We start from the raw sequence: 23,183 nt of genomic DNA, 5'->3' as shown, positions 1-23,183 counted from the left end.
TAAAACACGTTTCCAATAAATATACAACCACCTTAGTTTATGTTTGATGAAACCTTAAGGACATACCTTAGAGAGGACGGTAAGAGTCGCCCACTTTGTGGATGCGCAGTTACGTGTCTGCACACTTACATGTCCATGTCTGTATTTTGAGTCACACGCTATCGTTATACGTGTACGGTATAATACATATATATCCATATGGGGCAAATATCTGGTAATTATCATCAACTGGGAACCTGAACCCGTCTTGTGTATATAATTGGTAAAAAATTATTTTCAAAAAATGTGCAAAACTAAATGACACATTTTAAAAGGGAACGCCAACGCTCTAAATGCCGACCATTGGCATCCCGACTGTCTAATCCCGGCAAGGGTCTAATGACAGGCATCAAAATCTAATGATAGGCCTCGAAATTCGAACGCCTGTCATTATACCTACGACGGGAGCCCGGCATCCCGATCAAAGGTAAGTCGGGCGCCGGGCGCGGACAGCTGCGGGATGAGGCTTAGGTTAGGGGCTCCCGGGGGGGACTTGGGTTTAGGCACCCACCCGGGAGGCTTCGGGTTAGGCTAGGGGAAGGGGGGGTTAGGGTTGGCACCACCAGGGGGAGATTAGGGTTAGGCACCCCCCCGGAAGGGTTAGGTTTAGGCAGCAGGGAAGGGGGGGTTAGGTTTAGGCACTTGGGGGGGGGGGAGGTTAGGGTTAGGCACCCCTAAGGGAGGATTAGGTTTAGGGAGGGGGGTTAGGTTAGATTATACTTACCTTTAGCGCAGTCGGGATCTTTACTGGAGCCGGTCTACCGGCGTCGGGATTTGAACTGCCGGACATGCATCCGTCGGTAAATCGTACTGATCCCATTTTTAAAAGAGTGCAATTAGCGTGCACCTGCATACTGATACTGTCCTGCGCATGAGCCGCTGATCTGCTTATTGGAGCACAAGTGTTAGATTTGTATAACTCAGGTGCAAGTGAAATAAATGTACAGAGCATCACAGTTTTCATAACGTGCTCATTTCTGACACCTGACACCTGACACATGACACCTGACACATGACACATGACACCTGACACATGACACCTGACACCTGACACATGACACATGACACCTGACACCTGACACATGACACATGACACAAGACACAAGACACATGACACATGACACCTGACACCTGACACATGACACATGACACAAGACACAAGACACATGACACAAGACACAAGACACAAGACACAAGACACATGACACATGACACATGACACATGACACATGACACATGACACATGACACCTGACCGCGCCATCACTGAACTGTAAGCCACAACTTGAGACAACAACATGTAAAATATTTGGTTGTATGGTCTCACTGGTCTTTGTCAGTATCTTGTACTCACTATACACCATTAGCGCTGGGAGCCGTCACGCCACTGTGCGCTGGGTCCTGGTGGCTTCCCATTGGTAGGTGGCTAATTATTTCAGCTCAGAGAAGCCAGTACACACAGTTTCTGATTGGCTAAGTGATCCCCATAGTGTCTGCGCATATAATGATAATGTCTTCTCTCTCTCTCCCAGGAATCGTTTCTCCATTGGACTTTCAAAGCTGTTGGATGCGACGTCCTCCATTGAGATCATGCAACACGAGCTGGTGGCTCTGGGGCCACAAATAGAGCAAAAATCAAAGGTACACAGAATACGTGACCGATGAATAGGGGGTTATACTGCCCTCTGTAATAGCACATGCTTCCTTTACTGTATGTTACAAAACACTTGTAAGTCTACGCAGCGCTGTGCACAGTAATCTGCTGCCTGGGTCACAGGATGACAATGTGACATGTCCAAGTGACTCCGCAAATCTGCGCAAATTTGAGGTTATGTTATTTGTCACATCATAGTTGCTGCAGCGATCCTGTTGTCACATAATCTATACTGTAAACATAGTGAACGTGATTCTAAATCGCTTGAACCGCCGATGTCAGACGCAGTGGATTGATGTTTTTCTACTGTGCATGCTTGTAAGTCGCAGGGGGCTTGTTCTTTCGGACACATAAAGTCGCAGATGCGACTGCGGAAAAAGACGCACACACGGCCGCCGCCCAGTGACTGTCGGCCTCCTGACCGCACCCCCTGTATTTGGCGATCTTACTATTTGCTGTTTTACTTACCTGTAGGAAATAGAAGAGTTGATGGCAAAGCTGCAGAGAGACGCCATCGTGGTGGAGCAAGTGCGAGCGATCATACAGCAGGAAGAGGAGGTGATGGCGCAGGAGACGCGAATTGTACAAGACTATGCCCAGGTATTCGCTAGCACCTTGTAGGTACAGTAGGTTTCCCTCAGTAAGACCACCCCAAGTAACGCTCCTTATTCCCCATCAGAATAGCCTGATGGGCGCTACATCCTGGATAATAGAATGGGCGCTACAACTTGCGCTATAATACGCTATAATATCCTTCTTAAAAGCAAAGAATATTTGATGCATTTTATCTGTAATAAACACACAGTGGTGGCCTGATACAGTATTCTGCATCACTAGGTACCAATGAATTATAAGGACCCGATCTGAAGGTGCACACAACGATTTTGTTACCAACGATTTTATGAACGATTTTCTGTCAGATTATCTGTCAGATTTTTTAAAGTGTAATGAACGATTTTTTTGAACTACAAACGATTTTGCATATTCCCTTAATGTAAATCGTTGAATTGACAAGTCTGACTGAACTACAAACGTGAACGCGCATGAACGATTATCGTTCATCGTTTGACTCAGAAAGTGAACGATTTATTCAAACGATTATCGTTCAACGATATCGTTCAAAAAATCGTTGTGTGTGTGTGCAGCTTTAACCTTAACATTGGGCCACTACAGTCAGTGGTCCAAGGTCGTTATTGACCACAGGAGACCATATTATACATTGCATCACAATGACACGGCTGTAGGTGTTGTGTCCTGTCATAGAGGCAGCGTTTGTGTACATTGCTAAGTGTTCAGTATTGCACACCAGTACTGTAGTACATGTGGGACAGTGTGTGTAACTCACATAGGGCAAACTGCAGCGTGTATTCTTCCCTTAGTTTTCCTTGAACGTTGGGACCATTTTGAAGTCACCGAGATTTCCTGGTTTCTTAGTATAAATATAAAATGGGCTTTGATTGCAGATATACAGAACATATCGGCTCATGTTTCTCAATGAAGCCAATTGAAAGTCTTTCTAAACCTGTTTTCGCAGATTCAGTGTTTTTTTTTCTTATTAAATGAATTCACAAATACTGAGAGTGATGCACATCACCCATCCAACCATCTATTTCAGCCTAGGGCCTCATGTATACCTCCCAACTCTTGGTTTGAAAAAACTGTCCTGCAGTAGGGACTTTTGTGAGAGGTATTTCCCTGTGGTGTGACCACGCCCCCATGTCCCAATTCTGACACTGCTATTGTTGGGAGGTATGCCTGCCCCCGGCGATCTTAATTAGGCATTGCCGATCTAAGTTGCATATTACATACATATTCAGTGTGGTCCCTGTAGTTCACACTAAAGCTGCAATATTATGATTACCTTTGATTTACAAGGTGCATTATTTTTATCAAAGAGCTGTAGCTCAACACAAAGGTGTGGATGGGCCCATTGCGTTTCATGTAATGGAGTTATTATTATTAAATCACACTAAATGCACATTGTTGAGACCGAGCGCTTAGTGATTATCACATGACCGCGTGCGGCGTATAAACCCAGTCGCGCTCTCTCTTCCTGCAGCATGCTCAGAGGGAGCTCAGGGAGGTTCTCCCGGCATTAGAGGACGCTGTGTCGGCCCTGGATTCCCTGGATAAATCTGACATTTCAGAAGTAAAGTAAGTGCCAACAGAAACAAGGAGATACTATTACAGAAAAGAAAAAGTGTACTAAATGAAGCCTTAGAAAAAAAAAAAAAGGGTCACCTGATCTCTGATTTGGTGGGTGGGGGTTGTGCTATGAACGTGCCGGCCCGAGAGGAGGATTGTTCCTCTCCTAATCCCTGACTGCTCACTACATCATAAGTCAGGTGACTGTGGTTACCATGGTAATTGCATCACACTTAGTCATATTTGAATAAATAAAAATAAAAGAATCTGATAGTCTATATTCTAGATTTATTTTTATTTTTTTTTACATTCCATACCACACGGACACACACTAGGGTAAATTTTTTTTGTCAGAAGCCAATTAACCCCCCAATATTTATTTTTAATTTTTTTTTTATGTGTGGGAGATAACCGGAGCAACCGCTCCGGTTATCTCCTTCGAACATGGGAGAACATACAAACTCCACATATATAGTGCCATGACTGGGAATAGAACTCATGACCTCAGTGCTGTGATGCAGTAATGGTAACCACTACACCAACCATGCTGCCTAGTGAACGCAATCACACTTTTTTTTTCTTTCTCAAAATTGCCAAAGTAACTGGGAATATTGCAGGTAACATTTGGAGACGAGGTTTGGGATTCTGCCCTGATGTTATCAGAAATCTGCCCAGAGTTGTGGAAATATGGGCGGAATTATCATATGGGCCAAATTATCATATTTTATCTATGTTATACTTATTCATAGTTATACTGTAATGCAGTATAAGGAATGCTCTGGTGTTTAGGGGGGGGCGTATATTTATTGCCCGGGCTTGCTGGGGGGCCCCGGGTAATTTGCTGAGGTAGGTGGACATTGTCCCCCTTTGTAGAGCCGTGCATAGTTTTTTGGGTTTTTTTTTCTACATATTTTTTGTAAGGGGGCATAACCACGCCTCCAGAATGTGACCACACCCACAGTACCCGGGCTGTACGGGCTCTCGGCTGCTGGTGATGTTGGGGTATGAAGAGGCTCAGAGTGGATAGACTAGTGTATGGCGCAATAAATCAAAGTCATTCCTGAATTTGAGATGCCAATGGCGGCTACTGGTCGGCAAAGACTGAGACTGATATGAAGAACTATAAAAAGTATGAAGCATTATATATATCTCGTGTTTAATCCCTCTTTTTCTATTCTTCAACTAAAGAATCATAGAATAGCCAATAACATTCTTAGTGTCTGATGTTGTGAAAGTTACTTTTTTGCAGCTTTTAGCTGGGCGCATTTTATTTTGTCAGGGTGTACACTAACCCCCCCTTCCTGGTGCTGACGGTCATGAACGCCGTTTGCGTGTTACTGCAAAAGAATCCAGACTGGGCCACAGCCAAACTCCTACTGGGAGATCCGGGATTCCTGAAGAGACTGGTCAGCCTGGACAAGGATGGTGTACCGGAGAAGGTATCCGTGTACAGATCTGTATCTCTCCTCTGTATCCCAATGTGACGATCAATGGCCGTGGCGGTCTCTGTGTCTCCATTGTTGTTGTTACATCGTTAATTCTCATTTACTTTCTGGACGCCATCTTGTCCTTGTGTTATGTTTCTAGATTCTGAATGTTGAGCTTACTCAGCTCTTTGTTGCTATATAAACCTATTTTGGTCTCCAGTACATGTATAATAATCTGACATTTTGGGCATAAGGCTTTCCTGGTTTCTAATTGCCACTTATTGATGCCATTTTGGAATCTCCCCATAAACAGGTGTTTTATTACGCTCAGTGATGGCATTAATCTCGTTTGCATGGTTTATTTCCTGAACAATGGTTTGTTGTTTATTCGCAGGTCTTTCATAAATTAAAAAAATATTCCAGCATTCCAGATTTTACCCCGCAGAAAGTGGGCGCAGTGTCCACGGCATGTCGCTCGCTGTGCCAGTGGGTAGTGGCTCTAGAGCACTATCGTGAGGTATACAAGGTGTGTATACAGCAATATATCTAATATCTATAGTGTGAGCACACCCTAGTGACTGTTACTAGTGTGATACACATCACGGTGCACGTCTATAATGGTAATAGTATATTACTTCCAATGCCAGTGTGTCTCACAGGGTCCGGGTGTATGATGAATGGGATTCCGATTACTGGATACGGGAGAAAGTGGGGAGGTCGTGGTCAGCACAGGCAAAGGTCGTTACACAGTAGGCATAAGTGCCAGAGCAGAACAGCAGACAAGGGGAATCCATGAGACGTGGGCAGGAGCGTTGGTCGGCACACAGTAATGAAGATGCCAGGGCAAGAACAGCAGACAAGGGTAATCCAGGAGACGTGGGCAGGAGCGTTGGTCGGCACACAGTAATGAAGATGCCAGGGCAAGAACAGCAGACAAGGGGAATCCATGAGACGTGGGCAGGAGCGTTGGTCGGCACACAGTAATGAAGATGCCAGGGCAAGAACAGCAGACAAGGGTAATCCAGGAGACGTGGGCAGGAGTGTTGGTCGGCACACAGTAATGAAGTTGCCAGGGCAGAAAAGCACACAAGGGGAAACCCGGAGCAGTCGGCAGGAGCAGATGTTGGTACACGGTAATGAAGATGCCAGGGCAAGAACAGCAGACAAGGGGAATCCCGGAGCAGTGGGCAGGAGCAGGGCTTGGTACACAGTAATGAAGAGCCAGAGCAGAATGATAGACAAGGAGAATCCAGGAGCCGTGAGCATTTGGGCAGGAGTTCGGTACACAGTAATGCAGATGCCAGGGCAAGAACAGCCGACAAAGGTAATCCAGGAGACGTGGGCAGGAGCATTGGTCGGTACACAGTAATGAAGATGCCAGGGCAGAATGATAGACAAGGAGAATCCAGGAGCTGTGGTCATTTGGGCAGGAGTTCGGTACACAGTAATGAAGATGCCAGGGCAGAACAGCAGACAAGGGGAATCCCGGAGAAGTGGGCAGGAGCAGGGGTTGGTACACAGTAATGAAGATGCCAGGGCAGAATGATAGACAAGGAGAATCCAGGAGTCGTGGTCATTTGGACAGGAGCATTGGTCGGTACACAGTAATGAAGTTACCAGGGCAAAACAGCAGGCTAGGTTAACCCCAGAGGCATAGCCAATGGGCACGATTGGAGTCTTAGTCTCAAGAGGCAATACAATAGTGGAGCAGCAGACAGGCAGAAATCCAAGGAACGTGGTTAGTGGGCAGAATTAATGGCGTTATGCGCCCGTCCCCTGCCATCAGATCCTGCAGGCATAAGATGGTACACCACCAGAAATCCTTTGTAGAGAATATATTAATATGTTTGATATAATGGTCCAGTAACTCCAATGTGAAAGGCAAAGCGATCTGGTGTTAGGGGTAACGCACAATATACACTGTATGTGTTTTTTTCTCCAAGTGACAACTCACTGACTCTATAAGTCCCTGGTTTACTCTAGACGGTGATCCCGAAAAAGCGACGGGTGGCCGAGGCCCAAGAAGCCTTGAGGTTGGCACAGGAAAGACTGAGGAGGAAACAGGCCAGCTTGTCTCTGGTAAGAAGGCTCAGACCTTTGCCCCATGTGGCTGCATCCACAGACATAAGATCACTGCACTCAGGGCTGGTAAGGAGGAAAACTCGTCTACTGTGCAAACTGCTCACCCTGGGGCTCATCAGACAGGGAGACATCCCAGAAATACTATAACCAATATCAATTAATGTGTTAATCAGTCATGAAAGAACAATGGTATTAAATGCTGAGCTGTAGTCCACAAATAAAAGCCTCACATAATAACTCTTATTCACTAAATGCGAGGGAACGCCATGGACACTACCAGAACGCCATCTTCCGTCGACCTGTTGACTTTATAAGCAAACTGATGGGTATCAAAGCCCGCTGTGATGCCACTCTCCAGAGCTTCCAGAATGACTCTCTCTAAGCGTTTTGTGATTGTAGTTTTAGAACATTTCGGGATACTACACTGTGCTAACGAAAGATTAAAAATTCTAATTAAAACAGCCGCTAATTGATCTGCACATTTGCACAGTGTCCGCCCGGGAATATTACCTGGACCCGGGGCTTTCCTGATACTCGCTCTACGCAAAGACCAGACCTCCGACTCATTAATGGTTAAAACAGCAATAGCTGCAGAATCCAGTGTAACCAATGAAATGTTACTTGTTTTATCATCTAGCATAAAATGTATTGCAATCTATTACAGACGGTGAGCCCAGTCCCCTAGAACAGGAATTTAATTTGTTGAAGCTCCCACCACGTACTCCTACAATCTCCAGTCTCCTTAAAATGATTTTCACTTTCCCTTAGCAGGTTTAATACCTTTCCTCAGGTTAGAGGCTATTTTATATGCCTAAAAAAGGGATCGCAGAGACCGTGCAGACCCATCGCAGAGTGATTGACAGGAAGTCAGCATTTGGGGGTGTTTACGGGGGGGTCGGCAAAACGCAGGCATGTCAGTGCGTTTGAATGCCGTTACAGGGGAGTACAGAAAATAGCCCTTGCGATGGCATACGCAGTCTGAGCTATCGCTGCGTACCGGAAGGTTAGCAATTGTGCATGAGGATCCGATGGTACTCGATGTTACCGATGGTTTCGCAGACTTACAAGGTATTACCGATGTGAGTAATGGGAAGTGGGCGTCCTTATGTTGGGCTGCGATAGCATAGCGTTCGTAAACATTGGCATATTTTCACAGCGGGTCTACGTGCGTAATCGCAGCTGAGATCGCAATAGCGATCCGTACTGAGGGTCTCATTCAGAGCCGCTCGTAAGCGGCCGTTCGCTCGTTCCGAGCGATGTTCGCACATATGCGCATGCGTACAGTTTGTAATACGCATGCGCGAACCAGTCAGTGCGGCCGAAAATCGTTTGTTCGCTAAATAGCGAATGCCTGCTATTTTGAGTGACAGGAGGAGGCGCATGTGGGTGGTAACAGGGGAAGGTGCTTGAAAACGGGGAGTGGAATTCAGAACGCTGGCGTGCTTAAAGGTCAAAACGGGCGTTTTATGGGTGTGCATAATTAATACAGCAGCGTCATTGACCATGTCACTTGGTTGTTTTAAAGTCAGAACTGCTCGCAAGATTGCAGTAGGAAAAACCAACCACAAGAATAGCGAGCAGTTCATACGCTGTTCGATGTACTCGATTAATCTAATAAATAGCGGACATGACGTATGATGCGAGCGGCCAGGGAGCGTCTTTTTCAAAATTACGACCGCAAGTTTTGTTCGCTCGTTCAGACATAGAGGCATCAACAGACCGCAAAGAGCGAACGGTTCATTTGAATAGCCAGCCCCTTTTTCTGAACGAGCGAGCGCAAATAGCGTCCGTCTCTGAATGAGACCCTGAATCCGGCTCAAAGTGCGTACATCACTGCCGTCATACATGGCTTTTCATTATGGAAAACCCAAACTGTTTACCATACGGTAACACTTTCCAGTATTCCAATATGTAAATGGTTGCAGTCTGTTAGGATTGGTGCTAAAACCTCTTCTGAAATGACCATCAGTACTGGTGTTTCCCAGGGATGTGTTCTCAGCTCGTTATTGTATTCTCTGTATGTTCTCTGTGTTTCGTCCTCCCAGTTATACATGATTGTAGAATTCGCAGATGACACAGATGGAGTTGAAGACACATATAGGACTGAGGTTCAGCACCTAGTGAAATGGGGGGAGGCAATTGTACCTTAACACTATTAGGCCGGTACACATTAGAAGATCTATCATTTTGAGGCGGATCAGAACTATATATTTGGCACTTCCTATAATGTGCTCCTGCGGGTCGCATGCAATACCGCGTGGTTGGCCGTGCTTGCCTGGCCAGTCACACAATATTGTATGCGGGGCTGTGCAGTGTAATGAAGGACGGAACTAGGTATCGCCCTGACCATTGGCAAGATTGCCGGTCTTCTAATGGGTTCCCATCCTTGGAAACAAAGGTGGTTACTTTAGATATTAGGAAGTGAAGAGGAACAGACCTGGACCCCACTGTGCATACATGATGTAGGTGTGAAGAGGACAAGGTAGTTTAAAGTTTCTAGGTGTAAATATTTCGGATGATCCCACTTGGAATGCTCACATCTCTGGGGGGCAGAGGAAGGCACCGTCACGCCTCTTCTTCCTACATAGGCCGGGTGCTTCAAGCTCACCCAGAGATATTTTGACAATGTTTTATAGACTGTGTCATTGAGAGGACTCTTCCATATTCTATTTTGGTGTGGTATGGAAATAGCTCCCATGTAGAACGTAGGTCTATTGATAGAGCGGGTGATCACTACCTCGTCTAGAAGATAAAATGTTAAAAGGAGCGTGACAAATAACATCATCACAGACAATAGTCATCCTTCTTGGAATCTTTTACCTTTCTATAGACGGCAGAGGATCATTACAATACGCACAAGTAGGTTTAAGAAAACGTTTCTTATTTTTCATCTGTCATTTTTACATAATATTTAAAGTGAAGTGTTTTTAACAAGTGTTTACCCCCAGATTTGTTTGTTACACAGTTTTGTAATTTATCTCAATTTGCATCTGATGTGTTTGCAGTGACAATAATAAATTGAATTGATCAGAGCAGGACGAGGGGGGGGGGGGGGGGTTGGAAAAACAAACAAATTGCTGCATCCCTAACGGTTTCTAGTGAAAATAAAACGGAAACGTTATAGATAACATAAATAGTTTTAGCTGTTTAAAATAAAATCAGGAGAAACAGTATCTCGTACGTTGGCTTCTGCTGACTGGTGGGCATATAGACTGCCTGCTGTGGTCTCTGCACTGGTATTAGGCAATTGCTGGTTGGGGCGAGCAGTGAGATGGGATCTCTGATTGATTATGATCAGGTTTAATACACAACAATTTGTGGCCGAGCCAATGGGAACCTTACATTGCCTGATCCCATAGGATCCTCGTGTGGTCCTATTTATACCTCGCTGGTCATTTGATCACATGGTGGTATAACAGGGGTGTTCCTACAGCATTCAGCTCCTAGGGTGTGAGCAGCGATTGGGAAGCCTGAGCTCTGCCAGGTGGTCATGGCCGCGGCACCCCAGCAGTGTCGGTGCATATGGCCGGATGCTGCCGCCTTTCTCAGTGTGATATGTATGAATGTGCTCATTGCAGAGAGGAGTCATTATAACCATTAATCTGAGGGACGAGCTAAAGACTTCTGTGTTTACTCGACACCACGGATGACCGGTGAAATGTCGACAGTGTCATAATGTCTACATCAGGGTTAGGCTGCGTGTCGGGGAGATCAGGGTTAGGCTGTGGGTGGGGGAGATCAGGGTTAGGCTGCGGGTGGGGGAGATCAGGGTTAGGCTGTGGGTGGGGGAGATCAGGGTTAGGCTGCGAGTCGGGGAGATCAGGGTTAGGCTGTGGGTGGGGGAGATCAGGGTTAGGCTGAGGGTGGGGGAGATCAGGGTTAGGCTGCGGGTGTGGGAGATCAGGGTTAGGCTGCAGGGGGGGAGATCAGGGTTAGGCTGCGGGTGGGGGAGATCAGGGTTAGGCTGCGGGTGGGGGAGATCAGGGTTAGGCTGCGAGTCGGGGAGATCAGGGTTAGGCTGTGGGTGGGGGAGATCAGGGTTAGGCTGAGGGTGGGGGAGATCAGGGTTAGGCTGCGGGCGGGGGAGATCAGGGTTAGGCTGAGGGCGGGGGAGATCAGGGTTAGGCTGCGGGTGGGGGAGATCAGGGTTAGGCTGCGAGTCGGGGAGATCAGGGTTAGGCTGTGGGTGGGGGAGATCAGGGTTAGGCTGAGGGTGGGGGAGATCAGGGTTAGGCTGAGGGCGGGGGAGATCAGGGTTAGGCTGAGGGCGGGGGAGATCAGGGTTAGGCTGCGGGTGGGGGAGATCAGGGTTAGGCTGAGGGTGGGGGAGATCAGAGTTAGGCTGAGGGTGGGGGAGATCAGGGTTAGGCTGAGGGTGGGGGAGATCAGGGTTAGGCTGAGGGTGGGGGAGATCAGGGTTAGGCTGCGAGTCGGGGAAATCAGGGTTAGGCTGTGGGTGGGGAAGATTAGGGTTAGGCTGAGGGTAGGGGAGATCAGGGTTAGGCTGCAGGGGGGGAGATAAGGGTTAGGCTGCGAGTCGGGGAGATCAGGGTTAGGCTGCGAGTCGGGGAGATCAGGGTTAGGCTGTGGGTGGGGGAGATCAGGGTTAGGCTGCTAGTCGGGGAGATCAAGGTTAGGCTGTGGGTGGGGGAGATCAGGGTTAGGCTGAGGGTGGGGGAGATCAGGGTTAGGCTGCGGGTGGGGGAGATCAGGGTTAGGCTGAGGGTGGGGGAGATCAGGGTTAGGCTGCGGGTGGGGGAGATCAGGGTTAGGCTGCGAGTCGGGGAGATCATGGTTAGGCTGCGGGTGGGGGAGATCAGGGTTAGGCTGCGGGTGGGGGAGATCAGGGTTAGGCTGAGGGTGGGGGAGATCAGGGTTAGGCTGCGGGCGGGGGAGATCAGGGTTAGGCTGAGGGCGGGGGAGATCAGGGTTAGGCTGCGGGTGGGGGAGATCAGGGTTAGGCTGAGGGTGGGGGAGATCAGGGTTAGGCTGCGGGTGGGGGAGATCAGGGTTAGGCTGAGGGTGGGGGAGATCAGGGTTAGGCTGCGGGCGGGGGAGCTCAGGTTTAGGCTGAGGACGGGGGAGATCAGGGTTAGGCTGCGGGTGGGGGAGATCAGGGTTAGGCTGAGGGTGGGGGAGATCAGGGTTAGGCTGCGGGTGGGGGAGATCAGGGTTAGGCTGAGGGTGGGGGAGATCAGAGTTAGGCTGAGGGTGGGGGAGATCAGGGTTAGGCTGCGGGTGGGGGAGATCAGAGTTAGGCTGAGGGTGGGGGAGATCAGGGTTAGGCTGTGGGTGGGGGAGATCAGGGTTAGGCTGCGGGTGGGGGAGATCAGGGTTAGAATGTGGGTGGGGGAGATCAGGGTTAGGCTGCGGGTGGGGGAGATCAGGGTTAGGCTGAGGGTGGGGGAGATCAGGGTTAGGCTGCGGGTGGGGGAGATCAGGGTTAGGCTGCGGGTGGGGGAGATCAAGGTTAGGCTGAGGGTGGGGGAGATCAGGGTTAGGCTGAGGGTGGGGGAGATCAGGGTTAGGCTGAGGGGGGGATAGGATTAGGCTGTGGGAAGGAGATTTAGGGTTAGGCTCTAGAGGAAGAGTTAGGAATAGGAAAGAAATACCGGAACGCCAGAGGATTAAAGCTCTGACCTCTGTAAACCGCGCTGGAGTTGCTGCAGATTTCAGCAGCATTTAAATCACCACTGGCCCACCAGGGGCGATATGTCAACATTCTAACATGTTGACTTTTCATCACTGTCTACATGATTAATGTCGACAGGATCAGTGTCAACATTATAACTGCCGACATATCATACTGCACCACACCCATCCTACCTATCTAATTATATTCCTTATTCCCCATAATGGATGCTGTACAGACACTGCTCACTACCCGGCTAATGTATTCTTTAAAACCAACTTAATTTGAAGCTGGGCACCATCCTAATCCATATGCAGTAGATAATGTTATAGCATCGCAGCTCTGGAACCCCGAGTTCCGTTACAATCACAGGAGCTGTCTGTGAGGAATCCACTCGGGCAGGGACTGGCGTGCATGGGATTGTATCATGGCGACTATACGCTGGCACTATATAAAAAAGGAGAATATACGTTTGTAAAGTTACCGGGTATGTTACATAATGCTATTGATGTTGAAGATCTTTATATGGGATTTCTATTACATTTTGTATTGTATGACTGTGTTTAGGTTGAGGAGCACCAGGAGCGGCTTCAGAAACAATACAGTGACAGCGTTGCGGAGAAAGGTCAGCTGGCAGACCGGAGACGGGTCACCACCAAACGCCTGGCCAGGGCCTCCCTGCTGATCGCCGCTCTGGACGAGGAGAAGGTACGTTAGGGAACAGATAATTATGGGTGAGAGCCAGACACTAACGAGGCATTGCTCCCCCCTCACACCGTATCCTGACATCGCACAGGTCCGATGGAAGGAGTCCGTGGACAGGCTGGACCTGCGATTGGAAGGAATAATCGGCGACATCCTTGTGTCAGCGGCCTTTATTGTGTATTGCGGCGCGTTTACATCTGAATATCGAGCACAACTGGTTGAGCAGTGGCTGGAATTATGCAACACGTATAAGATCCCGGTGTCAGAAGACTATTCACTCATACGAGCAATGGCTACAAAAAATGAGGTAATGTACCCTTCATACATCGATCGTTCCCTTACAGGAATGTCATTCAAAGCGAGGCCCTGCAAGCAGCGAGCCATTGTTTCTGCCTTGTCCCATAATCCCTTGTGTCCTAATATTACACCCAGCAAAGTGGAGCCAATCTGGTGCCTGGTATAGAATACTGGGTCCTATGTGGCAGCTAAGCCTTTTGTGTCTCTGAATCTATGCGCCAGGTCCGACAGTGGCGGAACGAAGGGTTACCTCCTGATCCCTACTCCACGGAAAATGCCATACTGGTCAGGAATGGGCTGCGCTGGCCTCTGCTGATGGACCCTCACGGTCAGGCCTACAAATGGATTTGCCAGATGGAAGGTGACAGACTGTGGCAGGTGAACGCCTCTGATCCCAGCTACATGAAGAGCCTGGAAAGTGCCATACGTCTCGGGGAGCCCATCCTATTACAGGTACTTCCCGGCTGGCTGTGCCTTGCCCTTACATTGCTAATTATTATTATCATCACTAATGTTCATTGTCGCCTTCCTCTGTAAGGATGTGTCAGAAGACTTGGACCCAAGTTTGAAGCCTATTTTAGGAAAAGAAATCCGACGTCGAGCAGGTCAAGATTTTATACAATTGGGAGATGCTGAAATCGAGTACAACCAGAATTTTCGGTATGTGTGTGTTCAGCAAGCGGCACTATGTGGCATTGCTTCGTTTCACATGCTTCCAATCCACAGTAAGGGGTTTTATCCCTCCTCCTGATTGCACCGCACAGTGGGCCTGATTCAGACCCAGACGCTATTTGCTTCCGCTCGCTGGCTAAAGGGGCTGGCTATTTAAATCATGCGCTCGCACTGCGTCGTGTAAAACCGCCCACTAAGTAATAGCGAGCGGCCGCACTATGCACTGTATAAAGACGCCCCTTTGCCACTCGCAACACACGTCATCTCCGGCAGTTGAAGGATTAATCGGGAACATCGAGAGCCATCGGAGCTGCTCGCATCACTTGTGGTAGCCTTTTCCCACCACAACACTGCGAGCAGTTCTGGCTAAAATACAACATGGCGTGTGTAATGACGCTACTTTGCTAATTATGCACACCCCTTAAACGCCGTTCTGACGGTTGGGCACGCCTGCGTTCGCCATCCACACCCCCGTTTACAAGCACCTTCCCCTGTTACCACCCACAAACGGCACTATCTGTCACTCAAAATAGCAGCCTGACTGCGGGCTACAGGCAAGCACTTTCCCATCGCAATGACTGGTTCGCGCACGCACATTGCGACTCATACACATGTGCAGATTGCGAAAAATCGCTCAGAGCGAGCGCAGCATAGCGTCTGGGTCTGAATGAGGCCCAGTGTTCCCAACTCCAAATACCAAAGTGATTATCGGGGAGACTTATCCAACCGGCTACGGAGGACAGGTGGGGGCGTCGCCCACAGCAACCATTCAGCTCTTAGCTGTCATTTTATAGTATGTACTAGGTAAATGATACTTACAATCTGACTGGTTGCTATGGGTAACAGCTCCACTTCTCCTCTGTAGAAGGCTTCATAAATCTTCTTCCCCTCTGTCACGTTTCTGTAACTATAACATGGAAGAAGTACAGAAATAATCCACCATGCAAAGCTGACAGCAAACCCAGCCAAATAACAGACGTGCCTCTGGCAGGCGAGTTAGTGAGAAACTCTGCACGCATCACTAATATCTAGTGTAAAATAGCTTAAAAAATATAAAATTCCAAAAAGAAAAATGGGATGGGGGTCCCCCAAGCAAATTGTTAACCAGCCCCGGACCTCTGTCGAGGCTCATATTGGAAAATAGGTGGGGAAACTGGTGTGGGCGTTCCGTCATCCTCCAATAACTAACACCAGGCTAAACCAGAGGCGGCAGCTGGCGCTATATCAGGGGGGCACATAGCAAGGGGGACAATCAAGCCCAAAACTGGTCGGCACAGGGCTAGAATTCTTGGGTAAGTGGGTACCCCCCCTAAGAATGTGGGTTCCCTTCCCCAAAGATTGTTGTTTACAGGTGGACTACAGGTCTCAGCAAGCCTGGGAAAAAACGCGGTTCTGCTGGTTAGGAGGATGGGCGGTTGGTGCTAAGAAAATGTTTGGAATAGTCATAAATAAATGAACACGTGGACGGTTTGTGAAAACATTGCGCCATTTTATCCGAATACTCTATTTTCTTTCAGGCTATACATGTCAACCCAGGCCCCCAGCCCCCATTTCCTCCCAGCCGTCTGTATTATGGTTACATTGATCAACTTCACCGTGACATTTAAAGGGCTGGTGGACCAGCTCCTGTCTAGTGTCGTCACCCACGAGCAGCCCCAGCTGGAGACGCAGAGATGCGCCATAACGGAGAGCATGACGTGGGATCTGCGCACACTGCGCGAGCTGGAGGAGCGCTCACTCACTCTACTGCAGAAAACGGAAGGTAGGCCCAGACGCCAGTCAGCTGATCCCATAATCTCATTGGTTCATTGTATTATGTAATCGGGAAATGATAAATCGCGGTGACCGATGTTTGGTAACTTGATATATGAGGATAAACAATCCAGGAAAGATAATTTGTACATTATTCCTGACACTTCACTGATTAGCGTGAGCAATGGCCGTCTTGTTGTATTATTATTATAACAATCACCGGTATAAGGTGGCAGTGGTAGTCAGCCATTTTGTTTGACTATGGAGGTAACTGTTCATCTATAAAATGTTGGGTATGGATCGGAATGGTATATCGTACACATTGTATAGTGTGTACGCCTGATCGTGCGTTCACAAAGGTCGTTCATCGCATCGTCCCATCTGCTGTTCTGCATGGCTGATGGAACGACTCCACCCCCTCGTTACCTTTCCCAAACGCTGACTACCTGTCACTCACTTTGCAAATCAAATCCTCTAAGCGAGCGTAATCGCAAACAAATTGCTGCGCATGCATGTGCAATGACTAGCGATCGCTCAATCTACGCAAAACTCGGAATGTGGCCCAGCGTGTAGCCAGCTTTAGAGGCCAGCAGGGGAATTATTTTCTTCTGTGTCTGTAGACTGTACGTAGCAATCGCTGCTCTCAAAAAAGCCAACTGCAGCGAAGTTTACTGTACGTTTTTGTCCAAAACGGTTGACCCAGAAGTTTTACTTTTAATTAATTTTGCTAGAAGATATCAGAAGTATAGAAAATTAGATTGTGACGGGAGATGAGGTGTAAAGTTATGGTGAGAAAATGGTCCCAAGTGTTAGATATAGCTGTGCTGAGGACCATTGTGTCTGCCTGCTGTAATAATGTTTAGGGGGTCTTGTGTAATAACTGCCCTCTGTGACTGTTCTTTCATGCTCAGGGCACTTACTCGATGAAGAGGATCTTATTGACACATTACAAAAGTCCAAGGCCACCTCCAAGGATGTTTTAAAGAGAATGAAGGATTCTGGGAAGACGGAGGCAACCATCGAAACGGCGCGAGGCATCTACCTCCCTGTGGCCGAGAGAGGGGCTGTTCTGTATTTCGTGGTGGCTGACCTCGTTCACCTGGACTACATGTACCAGTTCTCTCTGCACTGGTTCAAACAGGTTTTTGTGGAGTCTATGAAAGTCCTGAAACCTTCCCAGGCCCGGGTCTCTGTGGCCTCTTCTCAGGAGACATTTCGGCTGCTCAGCAGACAGAGGGGCAGAGGGAACCAGGAGGCGAATGTACAAAGTGAGGGCATGGAGAGCCACCTGCACAGTATCTGTGACTCTCTGACCAGATCGGTCTACAAGGTAACCTGAAATCATAGTGACCTGTAGCAGGCATAGTAATACGGCTGATGTTATTGAGGATGGTTCATTATAATCAGACACCTACTTTGTGGCTGGTGCAGCCAGGTCGGCGTCTACCTCAGAGCAGGGGGGCGTGGCATGGCAATGGGTGGGCAGTGCAGGGGCGTGGCAACCTAATTGCATCATCGTTGTACCACCCCCCACTGTACAGAGCCAATATTACAGGCAGAGAGGAGGGGTGGGACTACGATTACGTGATTCAGCAAAAATCGCGTCATCGGCCCCAGGGTGCAGGCTGGAGGCGGCCTGTTCTGGGAGACTGGGAGCGTCACACCTAAAGTTTTGCGCTAATTTCAACATATACATGAACATGCGAATACCGGGGATGGCAGAATTAAAGAGATCAAGATGAGATCAATAATTTTGGAACTGTTTTTTATATTAAATAAACAATAATCAATAAATACATATATACCACAGCACTCAGCAACAATGTATCATATAATGGTAGATACTGTGACTGATGATTAACAAATGTATCAGGTATCAGATCCTCTTAGTCCTTATATGAACCCTCAGTGGCACATTTAATAAAGCACAGTCTGTCCTATTAAAGTCTCACCAAGCAGGTTAAAAAGGTGAACAAGAGTCCGTGCCTTCACTTCCAGACCTCCGTATTTTTTCCTTTTGTGGCTCACGCTGAGGATGTAAGAATCGGCTACCGTCAATCACACCTCAACAGGGTATCAGAACACTATAAAAAAGTCTCTGATGCATTTCGCTTCCTTAATGGAGGCTTTATCAGAGTATAAAGCCTTCTTTAAGGAAGCGAAACGCGTCAGTCTTTTTTATATTGTTCTGATACCCTTTTGAGGTGTGATGATGGCAGCCGATTCTTACACCTTCAGCGTGAGCCACAAACAGAAAAAAAGATGGAGGTCTGTTGGATACGTTGACACGCTGAGCGCTGCTCTTTCAATGTTGTGTGGGGCTGTCACAGGCTGACGTAATTATTGCCCGGGGAACCACTATTCCAGCTAAGCGGTTGTAATCCAGCCGCTCACAGGATTAACTGAGCCCGACGGGGCTTACACTACAATAGACCCGGGGGTCTGGAAGTGAAGGAGCGGACTCTTGTACACCTTTTTTTGTCATCTTGATCTCTTTAGTTCTGCCATACCCGGTATAAGTACGCTAAATAATGGTGACAGGAATACTTTGATGAATAGTAAAAGGTCGTTTAAAGATAAATGTTTCTATGAAAATGTTCCTGTAATTGAGTTTTGTTTGTTCTTCGTCCATAATGCAATAATCCATGTTTCCCAAACAATGAGATCATTATCTCCCAGAGGTAAAGCTGCCCCAACAATGACAATAAAAGTATGTCTGGTTGCTAGGGGTTACAGCATGCACATTGCACCGTGTTATGAAATATGTCATTTTGTGTTGTTTTCATTCTCCTTTAGATTGTATCCTCGTCTCTCTTTACCGAGCACAAGCTTTGCTTCTCCTTCATGCTGGCTGTAAACATTATGAGAAGACATAACGGACAGGAATCCGGTTCTCCGGGATCTCTGACAGAGACCGAGTGGGATTTCTTTCTGCACTCCTTGCTGCTCAGTAACTTAATGGAAAAGAGCGCCCCTGCAGGAAGTCACGGTACCTGCAGTTACTGTCTATAACGCACCTCTGTACCAGTATCAGGACATACAGCATACAGCACACACTGATTGTTATTACACAGCGGAATGGGGGATTTTAGTATTAATTCTGTAACTGCACGAGTCCCTGCCACCCCTGGGAGATTGCCACATGGATATATCAGTGCTTTCCAACACTGATACATCTCTATCATTCCTTAAACTAAGAGAACAAACCACTCTGCTTCGATGGTATAAAACCTGGTTCCGTAAGTTATTTATGCAGTCTTCTAAACCCTGACCTTTTGGCTTTTTTCTTGACGATAATTTGTTTGCTGCCAGCCCTGACCCCGGAGTGTTCAATGCTATTCTGTGTGTTACCTGCCTTGACCAGTTAGTGTTAATCAATATGCTGCCTGAATGCAGCCCTTTCACATTGGAGTACGAGGTGGGGCTATTAAATAACCAGACTGTACTTGTAACAAAATAAACCAATAAACCATACTACGTGAGTTAAAAGGGATCGGGGGAACATTCACCTTGGACTATCCCCAAACGATTTTGTGCACCCCTCTCGCACAGATAGTTTGCTGTCACACAGCATTTGTTGTGTTTTTCCTGTACGTCATAGAAATGCTTAGTTCGAAAGTGGATCAATATGTTCACTTAAAATTATTTGTTAAATTGAACAAAACGCCCACTGAAATCTCTCCGTATGCTAACCGTGGCTTACGGGGCAGATTGTATGTCACGTGTATTTGAGTGGCACAAAAGATTTAGTGACGGCCGCGAGGATGTCCCGGTAGGCGCCTTGAACAACAAAAACAAATTAAACTGTGGGGAAAAAAAATTAGAAAATTGTTCGAATTGACCATCGACTCGTCTGAATGATGAATCAACATTACTACAAAATGTTCTAGCAACTTTGCGGGAAAGAAGACAGAGGCCAGAGCTGTGGAAAATTGGTTTCATCCTCCATCAGGACAACGCACCAGCCCCCACAGCGCTCTCAGAAAACGACGGAGCTCTGGGCCTGATTCAGAGCCGCTCGTAAGCGGCCGCTTGTTCGCTCCGAGCGATGTTTGCCCAACTGCGCATGCGTACGGATTGTAGTACGCATGCGCGAACCAGTCAGTGCGGCCGAAAATCATTTGTTCGCTAAATAGCGAATGCCTGCTATTTTGAGTGACAGGAGGAGGCGTATGTGGGTGGTAACAGGGGAAGGTGCTTGAAAACGGGGAGTGGAGATCCGATCGCAGGCGTGCTTAAAGGTCAAAACAGGCGTTTTATTGGTGTGCATAATTAATACAGCAGCGTCATTGACCACGTCACTGGGTTATTTTATAGTCAGAACTGCTCGCAAGATTGCGGTAGGAAAAACCAACCACAAGAATAGCGAGCAGTTCATACGCTGGTCGATGTACTCGATTAATCTAATAAATAGCGGACATGACGTAGGATGCGAGCGGCCAGGGAGCGTATTTTTTCAAAAAACGACCGCAAGTTTTGTTCGCTCGTTCAGACATAGAGGCGTGAACAGACCGCAAAGAGCGAACGGTTAATTTGAATAGCCACCCCTATTTTCTGGACGAACGACCGCAAATAGCGTCCGGCTCTGAATCAGGCCCAGTGCTCGCAAGCGGGTCGATGGTCCCCCACTGCGCACGCACACACTGGAGCCGGTTCCGGCGTGCGTGAGACTCGGCCAGCGACGGTCGCTCCGTCGCAACGGGTCTCGCACCAAAGCGGGGCAGCTGTCGATTGTGATTGACAGCTTGCCCCGTTTTGGAGGCGGGCAGAAGGGGTGACTGGCCAAACAGAGGTGTTCCGAAAGAACGCCTGCTGTTTGGGGGCGGCCCCACTGACATTACGAGTGATGTCAGTGGTGAGCTTCCGGCTCTATTAGAGCCGAAAGCTCACTGGGGCTTGCGGGAACGAGACCCTACCACAAGGGTCTTGTCGCAAGCCGCGATGGTCGTGACCATCGCAACCATCACCTGGCAACTGGCTAAAGCTGTGGGTGGTCACCCACAGCTTAGCGAGCGGCCAGGAGTCTGTCTTTTAAAAAAAACAGGGACACCCCGATTCAGAGCAAGTGCTCTCAAAGAGCGTCCGGCTCTGAATCAGGCCCCCTGTCCAATGGAAAATAAGAATGCAGCAGTGCGTGGATGCAGAAGGGGAGCACATAAAACGGGAAAAGGGTTAAAATGTACCTAATATAATTAAACATAAATGATAGCATCAGCAGGGGCAGAACTATGGGAGACAATGGAGGCGCCTGCCGCCGGGCTCCAGCTCTGAAGGGGGCACCTCCTCCATTGTCCACAGCATATTCACCCCACTTAGGGTTGTAACTATGTACCCAGAGCGTACCGTCACAGCCACCAAATACATGGCACCCCTTCCCGGCACCTGAGAAGCCACCATACACTAGTGGAGAGCTCCATGTTAGACCATCAGCTGCCGCCTCCGTCTATCTATAGCCTGTATGCATGCGAATTGTTACATTACAGTGGCAGCGGCTGTGACAGGGGGGCACCAAATTATAACTTGTCTCCGGGCGTCTGGGATGAACTTACACCACTGAGCATCAGTTTTGTTATATAATAGCCAAACCTCGTATGTCATTATTATAGGTGGTCTTGCAGCCAGCTGTGACAACCGGAGGATTCTCTGTTATAGCTGCCAGGACCCCGCATGTGATCTTGTTGGTTTAGTCCATCTCCCGCTATCCCTGCCCTCTGCATACCTATAGTCCATTGCTATTGGGGCATTGCCAGACATTGTTATACTTGTTTTATTCAGTGTATACTATGAGCATTTCTGCCTTTGTCAATATTGGATTTATTCATCTGATAAATATTCTGAGACCCTACTCACTGTTCTGTCCACCTACAAACTACAGCAACATGTAGTTAGTAATAAGCCCCTACAACCTGGTGTAAAGCTGGCCACACATCTAGATGATTAGCTGTCCAACCAGCCAACTAGTTGATCGGTTGGAATGAAAATCTGGTAAGGTATGGAAGCAAATGACAATCAGCAATTTGCTACTAAATGCTGGAAAATTGACAAAAACTGTTTAGTTTCAAATAGTTTAGATCAAACATTTAACAAACTTGTCTGACGACCATTATCATCTGTTTTCTGGCATTTAGGAGCAAATTGCTGATCATCAGTTACTCCCATACATTACCAGATTTTCATTCCAACCAATCAACAAGTTGGCTGGTTGGATGTAAATTGGTCTAGTGTGTGGCCAGCTTAACAGTCCCGGGGCCTCGGGGGGGCCAGTAAGCGCAGTCAGCTGCTATAGGTGAAGCCGCTCTGGGGGACCTAACACTTCTCTTCAGGTATTGTCAGAAGACTTATAAGACCGATATTTACCGTAAATGCTGATCCCACCTTTGTAATAGCATCGTACATATGTTTCATTATGTTATATTATTTTGTATCCGTACAGGACAAGGTATATGTAATAAAATCCTATGTTCTGTCTTTCAGAAGTGGATGAAGTGACGGAGAATCCATTAAACTATGACAGGAGTGAGCAAAGAGAAGGTATGTAAGCGCTGTCTCCATAATGTATTTATTATTAGTTATTACCAGTTAGTGTAGCGCGTTAATTTAAATACAAAGCTACTACCTCTGTCTGTAGATATGTAAAGGTAAGCGAATCGACTTCAAACGAGAACACAAATCTTCATACTAGATCTATAGTCTCTTTATGTATAGTATAGTATATGACTGTTATTGGATACAGCTGATTGGCTGAATTATTGCCATTATTGTGCTAGTGATGACAGGTC

The 23,183-nt window shown here is 47.6% G+C and overlaps 1 protein-coding gene across 1 annotated transcript in view; it reads left to right on the top strand.

Annotated features, from left to right (window-relative positions):
- The window catches only part of DNAH14 (dynein axonemal heavy chain 14), a 1,015,490-nt gene that overhangs the window by 920,559 nt on the left and 71,748 nt on the right, over window positions 1–23,183 (top strand). The window contains exons 59-72 of the mRNA XM_088449338.1: window positions 1,571–1,679; window positions 2,167–2,292; window positions 3,752–3,846; window positions 5,117–5,276; window positions 5,659–5,790; window positions 7,248–7,343; window positions 13,546–13,686; window positions 13,775–13,990; window positions 14,203–14,433; window positions 14,519–14,640; window positions 16,170–16,414; window positions 17,316–17,734; window positions 19,201–19,393; window positions 22,879–22,935. Coding sequence (XP_088305464.1) covers window positions 1,571–1,679; window positions 2,167–2,292; window positions 3,752–3,846; window positions 5,117–5,276; window positions 5,659–5,790; window positions 7,248–7,343; window positions 13,546–13,686; window positions 13,775–13,990; window positions 14,203–14,433; window positions 14,519–14,640; window positions 16,170–16,414; window positions 17,316–17,734; window positions 19,201–19,393; window positions 22,879–22,935 — 2,342 coding nt within the window. The remainder of the gene's footprint in view (window positions 1–1,570; window positions 1,680–2,166; window positions 2,293–3,751; window positions 3,847–5,116; window positions 5,277–5,658; window positions 5,791–7,247; window positions 7,344–13,545; window positions 13,687–13,774; window positions 13,991–14,202; window positions 14,434–14,518; window positions 14,641–16,169; window positions 16,415–17,315; window positions 17,735–19,200; window positions 19,394–22,878; window positions 22,936–23,183) is intronic.

Source organism: Taudactylus pleione, unplaced genomic scaffold, assembly GCF_031769625.1.
Source record: "Taudactylus pleione unplaced genomic scaffold, aTauple2 ptg000483l, whole genome shotgun sequence".
Taxonomy (NCBI): Eukaryota; Metazoa; Chordata; class Amphibia; order Anura; family Myobatrachidae; genus Taudactylus; species Taudactylus pleione.
The sequence above is the reverse complement of the archived record's forward strand: the minus strand, read 5'-3'. Positions and strand labels throughout refer to the sequence as shown.